Genomic DNA, 14,883 nt, shown 5'->3' with positions numbered 1-14,883 from the left:
TAATTATAATGAAGACTTTATGCAGGTATTGTCTTTAGACAATAGACAGCTTACATATACTAACTAGTGCCCTTCACAGTCCCAACAATTCTATGAGATAACACTATTATTTCCCTCATGGGGAAGTGATAAAGCCAAGATTTCAACCTTAGTTGACTCAGTGTTAACAGTCTATTATATGCACAATGTAGAGAAATAAATCAAATTCTTTTTTTGTTTGTTTTTGTTTGTTTGTTTTTTGAGACAAGGTTTCTCTGTATTGCTTTGGAGGCTGTCCTGGAACTTGCTCTGTAGACCAGGCTGGCCTCGAACTCATAGAGATCCACCTGCCTCTGCCTCCAGAGTGCTGGCATTAAAGGTGTGCACCACTACCGCAAGGTTTGTTTGTTTTTTAAGACAAGGTCTCACTATGTAGCTCTGGCTGGGCTCAGAACTCAGATCCACCTACCTGCCTCTGCCTCCTGAGTGTTGGGATTAAAGGCAAAGCCACCACTGCCCTGCTTGAAATAAATCAAATTCTAAACACAGTGGTGTTGACTTTACTATCCAATGTAATTCTTTTTTTTTTTTTTTTTTTTTTTTCCTCTGTGTAGCTTTGGAGCCTGTCCTGGAACTCAATTTGCAGATCATGCTGGCCTTGAACTCACAGAGATTTGCCTGCCTCTGCCTCCTGAGTGCTGGGATTAAAGGTGTGAGCCACCACCATCTGGCCCAATTTAATTCTTATTTTGGCATGGATTTTCTACTATTTTGCTTCTCAAATACAACAACGTTTTGGTTGACCAAAAAAAGGGAGAGAGAGAGAGAAACAAAGAAACAAAATGCAAGACAGCAACAATGTGTTCCTGGAATTCCAGTAGAGAAACTAATAGAAAAAAAAAGGTTTACAGGCCAGGTATGGTGGAACACACTTGTTAATCCCTGTATGGGGGAGGTTGAGGCAGAACAGTGGAGATCAGGCTAACCTGGGCTAAGCTCCTGTCTCAAAATAAACACAAATGAAACAAAAAATTTCTAAATGAAATTTTATATAGATTGTGAACCTATGAGAAACAAAGCAGATTTTATTATAGTTGCATCTTTAAATTTTTTTTTTTTTTTTTTTTTTTTTTTTTTTTGGTTTTTCGAGACAGGGTTTCTCTGTGTAGCTTTGGAGCCTATCCTGGCACTCGCTCTGGAGACCAGGCTGTCCTCGAACTCACAGAGATCCGCCTGCCTCTGCCTCCCGAGTGCTGGGACTAAAGGCGTGCACCACCAACGCCCGGCTGCATCTTTAAATTTTTTAAATACATGTATTTATTTGTGTGGAGAGAGAGAGAGAGAGAGAGAGAGAGAGAGAGAGAGAGAGAGAGTAGAGATCACGGAGAATCTGTTCTCCACATGCACCATGGAGGTCCCAAGGATCAAACTCAGGGCATCGGGTTTGGCAGCAAGGTCCTTAACCCAGAGCCATCTTGCTGGCCCTATCTTTTATCTTTTTGTAAATCAGTATACTTAGTAAGTCCAAATCTGTAACATTTACAGTGAGAACAATAATGTTCTCCTAATGAAAAAACTAAATAATGATGACTGAGGCAGTCTATGTCAAATCTGTTTCAATCATATCACATCGCATCAAGATAAACCTGATTCAACCAGGCAGTGGTAGAGCACACCTGTAATCCCAGTACTCATGAGGCAGAGGCAGGTGGATCTCTGTGAGTTCGAGGCCAGCCTCATCTACAAAGTGAGTTCCAGGACAGCTGGGGCTACACAAAGAAACCTGTCTTGAAAAATCAAAAAAGAAAAACAACAAAACAAAACTGCATAATGCTAAATGTCTAAGACTACAAACTACACCCCCAAGTTAAATGTGTACATGACTTAAAAATATGAATACTTGCTAATTGCAAATGTTTTAGTAAAAATAAATATTCAGTAACTGTGATAAAGATGCATGTATAAGGTAGTTATATGTTATGTCACTGCACAATGCAATAACAGAATTAGTCCTCAATTAGTTTATATAGCATGAACAAACAGCCACAAGCAGGCCTCTTTTTGGGTGTGACAAAGAGATGAGTCGCCCTAGGTGGTTCATTCAGGCTGGCCTTATGATTGATCCTCTTGCTCCAAACTCCCTAAATGCTGGGCTTATAGGGATGTGCCACCACTCCCAGCCAGGAATCTTAAACTACTGTCATAAAGCCAGTCTTTAAAGCAAAAACTAACTCCAGGATATGCACAAACTTATAAACTATTCCTAAGATGCTTATCCTGAGAGGTGGCATCACAGATAATTTATATTTCTTCCTTTTGCTTACTTTTATTTTCCTTCCAAATATTCTAAATATGTTGTATTACTTTTTCAAAATTCTATAATTATAGAACTTGCAACAAAAAAGAAGAAAAATTCTGCAAGTACTCTGCAGCCAATCTCCTTGATATATATAAGATTCACTATCACAACCAGGCACTTGACCTTGATGTGATGCAGTGTGCATTCATCTCTCACATCAGGTGCAACTCTTATCTCAGTCATACTTTTGTGTAATCACAACTGATATTAGAGCTAGTTCTGCCCCTCAAAACCCTTCATGCTACTTCTTCAGAACCACACCACCTCTTGGCTTCCATTACTAACTTCCTTGCAGCAACTAACCCTCTTTCTAGTGTTGTTATTTCAGTATTACATAAATGCTTTCATAAGACATGACATAAGACTGGTGCTATCCCCAACTCAGCACAAGTCTATTGAGATAGCCTGGTAGTACAAATCAGTGGTCCCCAACACATCAAAAGGTTAGCATGATAATTCATTTAAGCCTATATAAATGCCTATAATGTTAAAGGCTAAAATACTAAAATAAGAATCAAACACTTGTGAAATTCTGACACAGAACAAGGATTCTGAGGAACAAATTTTAGATAGATATCGGTCTAGCAGTCTTGCGTAAGTATTTTATAGGAGAAAAATCTAAGGCTCAGTGTTCATGTTTGGGTTTCAAGAACATGATATGAAAGAACGTGGGGCTCTAGATTTCAGTCCTTACCTAACTGAAGTAGGTCTGTCACATTCAAAGACAACACATGCTGTTTATTGTTTAATGGCCAGTTTTCCAATGCTCATGCCTTTCCAAATGCCATTTTCTAGAGTTTCTAACCATACAGGAAACAAGTGCAGGTGAAGTCTTAGTTCTACCTACTGGTTTAGTTAGCTCAATCAAGGCCCAATCCTGCCTCTATGTTCACAAGACTCATCTCTCAGGAAGAGTTATTAGTGGTTCCCAACCTGTGGGTCAATACCCCCAAAGACCACTGAAAAACAGATATTTACTTTACAATTCCTAACAGTAGCAAAATTACAGTTAGGAAGTAGCAATGAAAGTAATTCTATGGTTGAGGGGGGCGGGGTCACCACAACATGAGGAACTATATTAAAAGGTCCAAGCATTAGGAAGGTTGAGAACCTCTGGGTTACCCCACCACAAATTCAAACTTTCCCCTTCCCTGAAAATGCCTAGATTCATTTTGTCTTTCTTCACTGGGTTAACTTCCTAAGTCCTCCCAATAGCTACTCCCCTGAGTAGCTGTTAACTACTGGGTGTGACATAGGGCAGGCCTTCACAGATCTAGGCTTAGAGGGCAAACACTCCAGGAACTTACTTTTTGAACACCACACCTTCTTAGTAATGTCCTTGTTTTTCCAAAAAGACTGATGTAGACAGGTAAAAAATTATACTGAAATCCCAGGCATTTTCCCATGCATTTTTATTTTTAAAAATGTCAACACTTCCCTTAATTGTTTTCAGTTTTGCTAATATGGGCATCACTATAAATCATCTAAGTGGAATGTAAAGCCATGGTAAAAGGCTAGGCATGGTAGCACACACCTGTAAACTCAGAGGCTGGAACAGGAAGGTTATATGGTGAGACCCTATCTCAGAAAAGAAAAATAAACAGAAGTAAAAACAATACCCTGGTCATGCCAGTGAAATGGGTAAAGGTAACAAGTGTAACAGCCTGGGTTGATCCCTAGAGCTCCTGTAGAGGTAGAAGGAGAAAAGCTGCCACAAAGTTGCCCTCTGACCTCCACATACACCTCCCATCTCCCAATAATAATAAAGAAAAAACTTTAAAATAGTACAGTACTTGAGTCCTGAGCCAGGGTGCCTGCATTAGAGTCAGCCCTCTGCTATTACACTCTGGAATAAATTTCATTTACACTGTGTGCCTCAGTTTCTCATCTGTAAAGCAGTAATGAGTTACTGAGCTCAAAAGACTGCTACAAGCAAATATATATTTAGATACTGTCTGGCATAGACCAAACATGCCCTGAGTGGCAGAAATAATGCTTAGCAAAAAGCAAGAGGTAGTCAGAACATATGATGAAAACTTGTCTAAATTTTTTAAATAGTTAGGCTGGGCATAGTGGTACTCAGCCATTGCTAGGGAAACAGAGGCAGGCACATCAATGCTGAGTTCATGGCCAGCCTGGGCCATAGTGAGAACCCATCTTCAAAAGAAAGGATGTGAAATGGGAGGCTCTACACCAGTACTCTTGAAACCATGCCACTACCTCTATGATCCTCATCACATCTGAACTCTGACAAAGAAACAGCACATTTCTAGATCCTTCCCTGTGGTACTGGAGATTAATGCTTAATGTAAACATTTCAATAAAAGGTAAATGATTCAATGTAAAGATCTATCTTCACTACATGGTAGCCATCCACATTCACTCTTTAAGTCTTTGTATACCTTTTTGCTTCTGTAACTTTAAGATTCTGTTCTTTCAAACTGCTTAAAATACCAAAAAGGTGAAAGTAGTATTACTAATTTTTGTTTTTGAGACAAGATCTCCTTAGGTAACTCTGACTATCCTGGAGCTTCCTATATAGACCAGGCTGGCCTTGAAATCACAGAGATCCCCCTGCCTCTACCTCATGAGTGTTGGTACTAAAGGCATGTGCCACCATGCCCTGCTCCACTGCTATTGTTATTGCTGTCACTGGCTATTCTGCTCCCTCTAAACTTTGGAGGCAATGACTCTTTTGAAATCCAAAAGTCTGGAACTACTCTGCTATGTAATTATACTTCCCAAAACACTAAAGGCGTTAGACACAGAGACCTCAATACTGCCTAATATCAATGCCTACCTTATTCTACTTCAGTTAAGAAACTTAAAAACTGAGAAATGAGAATAAAGTGAATTTAAGCAATTCATATGAGTTAACATGGTCCTAGGAATAACTGCTCAGGAATCTGCTCTTCTGTTAACTTCCTTTACCAAGCATTCTACCTCTTGGGCTCAAGCTTCCTTCTCCTAAAATAACTGCATTTTTTAATGCTACTGTTATCTGGCACTCAGTTTTCAAACCAAAGGAACTAACATGAAGTCTCTAATAATGCTTCATTTAAGGGCTTTCCCACATAGTCAAGAGCATCTCATAGATGTTAATTCTACCTAATTCCAAAAGAAAACCAGTCTATAAAGCAAACTTAGTCCAAATTCCCCTTATCTTCTTTAAAAACGAATGCACATACACACCCCTCAAGATAGTTAATAAAAAGGCTATTTTTTGAAAATAGTTTTACATATGGGATACATCTAGTCCTATTAGAATGTCTTACTTCTTACCTCTCCTTTGGTGGCCATCAAATTTAAAAATATTAAGGACTTTATTTTTAATTACGGGTACATATTTATGTTTAGGTATGTGCACATCATATGTACAGGTGTCCTCAGAGGTCAGAAGAGGGCACTGAGGGACTAGAGTTCGCTCAGTGATTAAGGCACTTGTTTTTGCAGAAACCTGAGTTTCATTCCCAGCACCCACATGGGCTGCTCAAAATACCTGTAACTCCAGTCTCAGAGGACCCAACGCATTCTTCTGACCTCAGCAGACAACAGGCATACATGTGGTATATAATGTATATACAGGCAAAAGACTAATAGAAAATTATACATCTGGAAAAAAAGAAAAAAAAAGAAAAAGAGGACACTGAATCCCCCAGAGCTGGAGTTACAGGTGGTGAGCCACTTAGTATGAGTGCTGAGAATTGGTTTCATCCTCTGGAAGAGCAATATGTGTTTTTAACTGGTAAGCCATCTCTCCAGTGCAAATTCAAGGTATTTTTGTACATCACCATATAACTAAACATCAGCCATAACATACCATATTCATACTTTATATATTATAGAGATATAGGAGTGAGGCATGATGATGCATACCTGTAATCTCAGAACAAATAGTAGAGGATCTCAGAGTTCAAGGCCAGCCTCAACTTGCGCTGCAACATAGCAAGTTTGAGGCTAACTTAGGTTACATGAGACCTGTCTTAAGAAACAATGCTGGGCATGGTGACATAAACCTTTAATCTTAGCACTTAGGATGCAGAGGCAAGCAGATCTCTGAATTCCACAGTAAGAGTCGACAAAAGATAAACAAGTGGGCCAGGGATGAAACTCAGTCACAAAAAGTTTGCCTAATATTGCTCAGGCCCTGTATCTAAACTCCAGTACCACTGAGCAAGACAGTGAGTTTTTTAGTCTAATATACTTTAAGATAATTTCAATTTATTAACTGAAGTTACTAAATATCATTTTACCATGTCTTGTTAAAAAGAAAAACGAAGCACGCCTTAAATCCCAGGACTCGGGAGGCAGAGGCAGGCAGATCTCTGTGAGTTCGAGACCAGCCTGGTCTATAAGAGCTAGTTCTAGGACAGCCTCCAAAGCCACAGAGAAACCCTGTCTTGAAAAACCAAAAAAAAAAAAAAAAAAAAAAAAAAAAAAAGACAAAAAGAAAAAACAAAGACAGGACATATGTGTGTGCAAGGCTATAATCCCAGTACTCAGGAGACTGAGACAGTTGGAAAGCTTTCAGTTCAAGGCTGGCCAGAACTACACAGCAAGACCCTGTCTTAAAAAACAAAAAGCATGAAAATTCTTTCTTGTGGTGCATTTTAACTATGAGAATATTTAGTGTATAGCGATGAAATGGTTCAGAGACATTCTCTTAAAGAAAAGCCCATTTTAAGAACTTAAGAATACTGTGAAGTACTTTTTACATGACCAAATAATAAAAGGCCCAGAAAACTTTTTATAGACTACACTTAAAAAATTTTAAAGTTGGTAATAATTATAGCTAAATTTCATATTAACCTATTATCCAGTCATTATACTGCTGCATATTCTTTTGATTCCATATTTATTCAGTCAAACTGGGTGTTATGATATTTAAGTACAAAAATCTTTTCCAAAAGTGCAAAGAACATAAAAAAATGAGTGCATAAAATACATTCAGTGGGCCGGGCATTGGTGGCCCACACCTTTAGTCCCAGCACTCGGGAGGCAGAGGCAGGCGGATCTCTGTGAAGTTCGAGACCAGCCTGGTCTACAAGAGCTAGTTCCAGAACAGCCTCAAAAGCCACAGAGAAACCCTGTCTCGAAAAACCAAAAAAAACACTCAGTGGGATCAGTGAGACAGCTAAGCTGGTAAAGACGCTTGCCACCAAGCCTGATGATCTGAGTTCAATCCCTAGGACCCATATGGTGGAAACTGATGCCTACATGTTGTCCACAACTGTGTGTGCTCCCACTCGACATAAATAAGTGCAATAAAAGCAAGTTATACTCAGTGGATCTCAAAGTGTCTGATATAAGTCTAAGAAGACTTAACTTGGATGGAAATTAACTCCAGTGAGCTCTTTGCCACACTGATACATTCTGCAACGTAAATTAGTGCCTAAATCCTCAATGAATTTTTAAAAATGTTTAATAAACTGGGCATAGTGGTCAAGACTTTAATCCTAGCACTAGGGAGGCAGAAGCAAGAGGATCTCTGAGTTCAAAGCCAGTCTGGTCTACAAAGTGAGTTCTAGGACAGCTACGTCTTCAGAGAGAAACCCTATCTCAAAAAACAAAACAAAACAAAAAACAAACAAAAAAACACCAGCCAGGTGATGTTGGTGGTGTCCACCTAAAATCCCAGTGCTTGGGAGGCACAGGAAGACGCAGGAGGATCTCTGTGAGTTCGAGGCCAGCCTGGTCTACAAAGTAAGTTCCAGGACAGCCAGAATTACACACAGAGAAACCCTGTCTGGAAAAACAAAACAAAACAAAAAAACGTTTAATGAGGCCATAATGACAACTATATTTCAACTAACAGGCTACAGGAATTCCATTTAGGAGTAAATGAGACAGCCTACCTGGTCCATGAAAAAGGCTAAGTGGAAAAGATCAACAGCCTTAAGTTTGCAAATAACCACAAGAGAAACCCCAACCTTAGCCTGTTCAAATATTCCTCCACCAATATGGAGGTCAAAATAAACTACTAAGCTACGTACTTCTATCTCTTAGCAATTTATCAAAAGGAGGGAAAGAAGTGTAATAAAATGTAAAAATAGTAAGAACCGTCCAATATTAGGGGTAGGAAGTCGCTACTAAAATTACAAGATATCAATTTTGCAATAATTCAATTTTGCTGTTTTTGATGACTGCTACCCCTTTTTAAAAGCATTTTTAAAAAGCGTAAAATAATTTTTCCAAGTAATTTACTTAGAAATTTGCTAGAAAAAATAATGTACTAAATAAAATGTAACAGAAAAAAAATTGTATTTACAAGAAACCAAAATTGTTCAAACAAACCAGCTTAGCAAAATTGTGCCTATTTAATATTTGCGGATTATCCCGTTAATAATAATCAGCAACATTTAAAAGTCATTCTAAGTCATGCATGGTGGTGCATGCTTGTATTTCCCGACATTCAAGAGACTGAGGCAGGAGTATAGCTATGGTGGTTTCAGCCAGATGAGTTCCAGGACAGTGTGGATCCTTTCTCAAAATAAAAGTCATCGTAGTATGTGCCTAAAACATCTTCACTACACACAACATACTCATCTTTTACACAAAACTTAAAGTAGAACCAAACTCTGGCTATTTTCCCCCTGCTGGGCACACTTCATGAAAAACACCAGGGAAAGAAATCCAAGAAATCGCATGTTATGTGCTGGTACCTTCTTCTTCCAGAGTAGGGTCAAATGCGTGTCTACCCGCAAATGTCACTGTCGCCTCCAGAAGGCTGCCAATTCTCTTTAACTCTACGGAGTACAAAGAGGCCTGAGGCACCAAAAACACCTGTCCTGAACAACCGGAGGGTGGTGGGGAAAGTCACCCGCGAGAGCGCACATCCGGCCACACTGCCCCGGGGCAGCAGAGGTCCGAGGACCCCGGGGATGGACACTGGCTTCGCCGATCCCTGTACCGGGGTCTTCACACGCCTCGCACAGCGACAACAGGGAGACAAGTCACGCCGGCCAGGACGCGCCCGCGCCCGCCCGGCTGCACCGTGCCACCTCATCCCGGCGGCCTGCCCTCGGCCGCCCCCCCCCCCCCCGGTCACCACCGTCCGTGTCGCGGCCCGGGCCCCGCTCCCTCAGGCCGGAGCTCCCCGCGCGCTCCCCGCCCCCCGCCGCCACCCGCGTCGCGCACCCCTCACTCAAGCCGGGCTACCTGGAGGCCAGGGCGGCGGAGCACTTCACCCAGGGCCCCAGGTCGCAGAGGGCCCGGTGCTCCGGGTCCCTCTCCTTCTCCCGCTCCACGTGGTAGGCGTAGATGGAGAGCAGGATCCCGGCGGCGCACACTGCATACCGGGCCACCCGTTCCCACCGCGGCACCGACACTCTCAGCAGGACGGGCGCCGCCATCTTCCCCCCTCCGCCGCCGCCGCCGCCGCCGCCTCCCTCCGCCTCCACCTCAGACGCCGCCGCCCGTCGGGCCCGACCCAGCCGCGCCGCCGCGCCGCCGCCGCCTCCGCCGCCGCCGCCGCCGCCGCCGCCACCGCGCGCCCCCATTGGCTCGGTCGCCTCCTCCGGGCCCCGCCCCCACAGGCGCGCGGCCCAACCGCCCCGAGAGGAGTGAGGCGGACTGGGCGGGCAAGGCGCGCGCGGGCACGGAGGGAGGGGCAAAGCGCGCAACCGCCAGGGAGGCGGTGCGGCGCATGCGGAGGGCGGGGCCTGAGGGAGGGAAAGGCTTGAGAAAAGGCGGGGCTTTGTCCAGCATTGGGGCGGGGCGAGGAAAGAGCCCATAAAGTAGGGAGGCAGGAGGCGGAGCGTGCAGCAGCAGGGAGGCGGTGCGGCGCATGCGGAAGGCGTGGCTGAAGAAGTGGGCGTGGTTTAATTTAAAAGGGGCGGTGTGGGGCAGAAGCGCGCGGGCAGGGAAGAAGGGAGGTCTGAACCTGCCAGGGCTGCGTGGCGCATGTGGAGGGCGGGACTGAGGAATAGGATTCATTAGACTGGAGGGCGCGGTCAAAAAGACCAGGCGGGGTAAAGCGGGGCGGAGAAGGCAAGAGCTGAGGGAAGGGGTGGAGCGCAAAACCTCTGGTGTGTTGTTGGAAGGGGGCAGAGGCGCGATCAGGGGAATTGAGGGGTGTGGCCGGAGAAGGGGTGAGGCGGGAGGTGGCTTGGTTTAGCCTTAGGGGGATGTTGCAAGGGATCGATTTCAAAGATGCTATTACTGTGCATGACTGGGCAAGCACTTGGCCCCTGGTAGCAGTCAATTGCCCTTTCCCCCCTCTTTTTCGTCGTTATCACTTGATATTCCTTATCCAATCCAAATTATCCCTGACCAATGGCTCCAGAGCTCCAGAGACACGTTTGCATGACATGATCTTCCCCAAGCACCACCTCCAGTCATCTTGTGTTCAACATGTGAAAAACTTTTTTCTTAAATATGTAAAACTATTTTTATATTTTTTTAAAAAAAAACTATTTTTAAATGTGTTCATGAATAGTTCTCTATAATTTGGATTTGATATAGCTTTAACATTAATTCATACAAAAAGGATAAAAATTAACAAAAAAAGAAATCAAGACATGGAAAAGGGCAAACCAAAAGGAAACAAAAGGGGAGACGTGAGAAGGCCGAGAAGCAGGTCATAGGGACTTGCACAATTGTTAAAATTGAGCCATAACTGAGCTTCCTAGTGGCCAAAGCTGGAAAAGAAAACACATGTAAGGGCATCTGTGTCTATGAAGATACAACTGTTTATGGAGATTGCTAGCTTTTGCCCCAGTGCAGCACTCAGGCTTTAGGGGTGCTACATAGTGATTTTGATTGAGAAGTAATGTTTTTAAAATAATTATACAATGTTAAGGTAACAAATCACCCCAATCTTTTGCAGCTTTAAGCAAGCAAATAACTGGTTTTTTTCATTTGAATTAGAAACAAGATTGTTTTACATGACAATCCCAGTTCCCTTCTCCCTCCCATCCTCCCCTACAACCCCCCCCCAACTAAAACCCTACCAATCACTTATCCTTTCTGCTCCCCCTGGATGGTGAGGCCTTCCATAGGGGGTCATCAGAGTCTATTGTATCCTTTGGGATACGGCCTAGGCCCACCCCCGTGTGTCTTGGCTCAGGGAGTATTCCTCTATGTGGAATGGGCTCCCAAAGTTCACACCTATTCTAGGGATAAGTTCTGAACTTTTATAGGAGGTCCCATAGATTTCTGAGGTTTCCTCACAGAAACCCATGTTCCTGTGGTCTGGATCAGTCCCATGCTGGTATCCCAGCTATCAGTCTGGGGAGCAAGAGTTTCCCGATGTTCAAGTCAGCTGTTTCTGTGGGTTTCACCAGCCTGGTCTGGACCCCTTTGCTCTTCATTCGTCCTTCTCTGCAACTGGATTCCAATTCAGTTCAGTGATTAGTTGTGGTGTCTGCTACTACTTCCACCAGCTGTTGGATGAAGGCTATAGGATGGCATAAACACCAAACAATCCAATTAAAAAGTGGGGTACAGAACTAAATAGACAATTCTCAATAGAGAAATCTAAAATGGCTGAAAGACACATAAAGTGTTCAACATCCTTAGCCATCAGGGAAATGCAAATCAGAACAACTCTGAGATACCATCTTACTCCTGTCAGAATGGCCAAAATCAAAAACACCAATGACAGTTTATGCTGGAGAGGATGTGGAGGAAGGGGAACACTCCTCCACTGCTGGTGGCAATGCCAACTTGTACAGCCACTTTGGAAATCAGTATGGCAACTCCTCAAGAAAATGGGAATGAGTCTACCTCAAGATCCAGCAATTCCACTCTTAGGCATATACCCAAAAGAAGCACATTCACACAACAAGAACATCTGTTCAAAAATTGGATTTCTTTTCCAGTTTTTCTGGATCGGGACTCTGAATGCAATTTAGTGTGAACTTCCAGCTCAGAGTGTCCCCACATTTCCCTCTCATCTTTGTCTTCCTCTCCTCCTCTGCCTTGGATCAAATTAAGATGTGAGGCAGGGCTGTAGTTATCTCAAACCCTGAAAGGTAGGGCTGTAGTTATCTCAAACCCTGAGAGTCCTCTTTCAGGTTCACTCTTATGGCAATTAGCAGGCTGCAGGCCCTCTCTAGCTGCTTGGCAGTAACAGCAGTTCCAATTTGCATCTCCAGAAAATGCAGCTGGCTCCCCCCCACACACACACCCATAGTAAGGGATCAAAGAGAAGGGAGATCTAAACATTAGAGCACTTGGGTAGTATATGTGAGGCTCTGGGTTAAACCTCCTCCAGTGGAGAGAGAGAAGGGATAAAATCAAAGTCTTTAAAAATTATATTACTGGTGTGTGTGTGTGCTCACACATGTGTGCACACAAAGATCACTGAGTGTAATCCTCTGAGTGTCTCTCCAACTTACTTCCATGTGACAGAGTCTCTCACTGAATATGGAATCTGTGGCTGCTCAAACTCTGAGGATCCATCTTCCCTGCCTGTCCCCACTTCCAGTGCCAGGGTTATGAGTACGTACAACCACATATAACCACATTAAGTAGGTGCCAGAGGTTTGAACTCAAGTCCTCATGCTTGGGCAGCAAGCATTTTTTTTTACCAACTGAGCCGTCTCTCCAGCCTGTGTCTTTTGTTGTTACATGATCTCAGAAATGATGTCCTATCAATTTCATACATTGTTACTTAGGAAGAAGGCAGTCTCACCAGACATTGGAGTGTATGCCTCAAGCCAAGTCCTTGTAAATGCCTGTGACTCTAGCTTTGAGGAATCCAATGCTCTCTTCTGACCTCCATAAGCAAACAAGTACATTCACACAGGCATATATGCACATAAACTCTCTCTGTGTGTGTCTCTGTCTCTCTCTCCCTCTTACACACACACACACACACACACACACACACACACACACACACACACACATATTTAAAATTTAAAAATATATATGGGAAGAAATATTTATTTGGAATAAAGGAGAGAATATCATAGGACTTAAGTTCATCTGCTTGCTACTAGAAAGCCAAGACTTCAGAGAAATTTGGTTGAATGAAGTCAGGTTTAAGAGCAAAGCTCAGGCAGTGGTGGCACACACCTTTAAACCTAGCACTCAGGAGGCAGAGGCAGGCAGATCTCTGTGAGTTCAAGACCAGCCTGGTCTACAAGAGCTAGTTCCAGGACAGCCTCCAAAACGATACAGAGAAACCCTGTCTCGAAAAACCAAAAATAAATAAATAAAATAAAAGTATGCAAAGAGGCATTTATAGAAGGAAGGGAAAGGTACGGTAGGCAGAAAAGGTTCAAGACACTAAAGTGTCTCTCTTGTTAGGCATTCTCCCACTCCATGCCATCCAGAAAAACTTTAGGCAGACACACGGCTTTTCTATAGGTTAAATTCTATGAAGGACCGGTCAGTTCCTCTAAAGTCCCAAAAAGTGACATTTCAAAAGCAGAAGGGGACAGCCGGGTGGTGGTGGCGCCTGCCTTCAGTCCCAGCACTCAGGAGGCAGAGGAAGGCAGATCTCTGTGAGTTCAAGACCAGCCTGGTCTACAAGAGCTAGATCCAGGACAGCCTCCAAAGCCACAGAGAAACCCTGTCTAGAAAAAAACAAAACAAACAAACAAACAAACAAAAAAGCAGGATGGGACAACCAAAGACACAAAGCAGGAAACCAGAGCTAAGGTGTAGTCAGTAGTAAAGTGCTTGACTAGCAGGCAAAAGGGTGGAACTACAGGAACTACAGCACCACACCGGACTCTCGGCTGCTTCCAAGGTCCTTCCACTTTTCTTCTTTTTTCTTTTCTTCTTAAGTCAGGTCTCAGATATCCTTAGGCTGGCCTCAAACTCACATATAGCTGAAGATGACCTTCAGCTTCTGACTGTCCGCCTCCATCTCTCCAGTGCTGGCATTACAAGTATGCACTTCCTTCCCCAGATTCTGTAATGCTGTGGACTGAAGCAAGGGCTTCCTGCACACTGAGAAAACACTCTACAAACCCAGCCTCATCCCAAGCCCCCAGTTCCTTGTTTCACTGACACTTGGAGATGTGCAGTATTTTCTGACAAACTCAGCTTCGTATTTTGAAGTTTTTTTTTCCTTAGAATGCTTTATACAATATCCCAGTGTTTGTACAAAGAAAGAGATTGCTGCCAGCTCAACTCTCTGCTCCGGAACAAAACTCCCAGACATTTCCTGAAAGCTTCTTCAATGACCTCAGACTTGATTTTCTGCATTAGAATTCTGTGTTTTTCCCCCATAATTTTGGAAACAATCTCAGCAAGGATTGAGCAGGAGCCTTAAGGTTTAACAATACCTGGGCCAGAAAGCTTTAGAATAGAGTCTGAATATCCAAGGATCCCTACCAGGTCCCTTCAGGAAAACAGCCTATGGAGAGGAAACAGGTGTTATTTTCATATGTGAGAGATGGACTCTGTTGTCATTTCATTAATGTGAGTACAGTTCATATGTCATATTTAAATTTGGGAGAGCTGAAACAGGAAGATTTCAAGTTCAGGGCCAGTCTGGACTACACTGAGGGACCCTGTTTCTAAAACAAACAGGTTTTTTAAAACCCTGTGCCCTGAGCCAGGCTTTGGTGGCACATGCCTTTAATTCC

General features: G+C 43.2%; 1 protein-coding gene across 3 annotated transcripts in view; it reads right to left on the bottom strand.

Annotated features, from left to right (window-relative positions):
- The window catches only part of Vkorc1l1 (vitamin K epoxide reductase complex subunit 1 like 1), a 43,602-nt gene extending 33,864 nt beyond the window's left edge, over positions 1-9,738 (bottom strand). Inside the window, exon 1 of one of the 3 annotated variants that reach the window (XM_027413808.2) lies at positions 9,635-9,738. In XM_027413808.2, coding sequence (XP_027269609.1) covers positions 9,635-9,690 — 56 coding nt within the window. In that variant the 5' untranslated portion in view covers positions 9,691-9,738. Of the gene's footprint in view, positions 1-9,496 lie in introns of all 3 variants that reach the window. The other 2 variants (XM_027413809.2, XM_027413807.2) reach the window with 2 other exon arrangements.
- Positions 9,739-14,883: the final 5,145 nt, after the last annotated feature.

Source organism: Cricetulus griseus, chromosome 4 (assembly GCF_003668045.3).
Source record: "Cricetulus griseus strain 17A/GY chromosome 4, alternate assembly CriGri-PICRH-1.0, whole genome shotgun sequence".
NCBI classification, from domain to species: Eukaryota; Metazoa; Chordata; class Mammalia; order Rodentia; family Cricetidae; genus Cricetulus; species Cricetulus griseus.
Note: the sequence above shows the minus strand (reverse complement) of the source record. Positions and strands in the feature narration are given on the sequence as shown.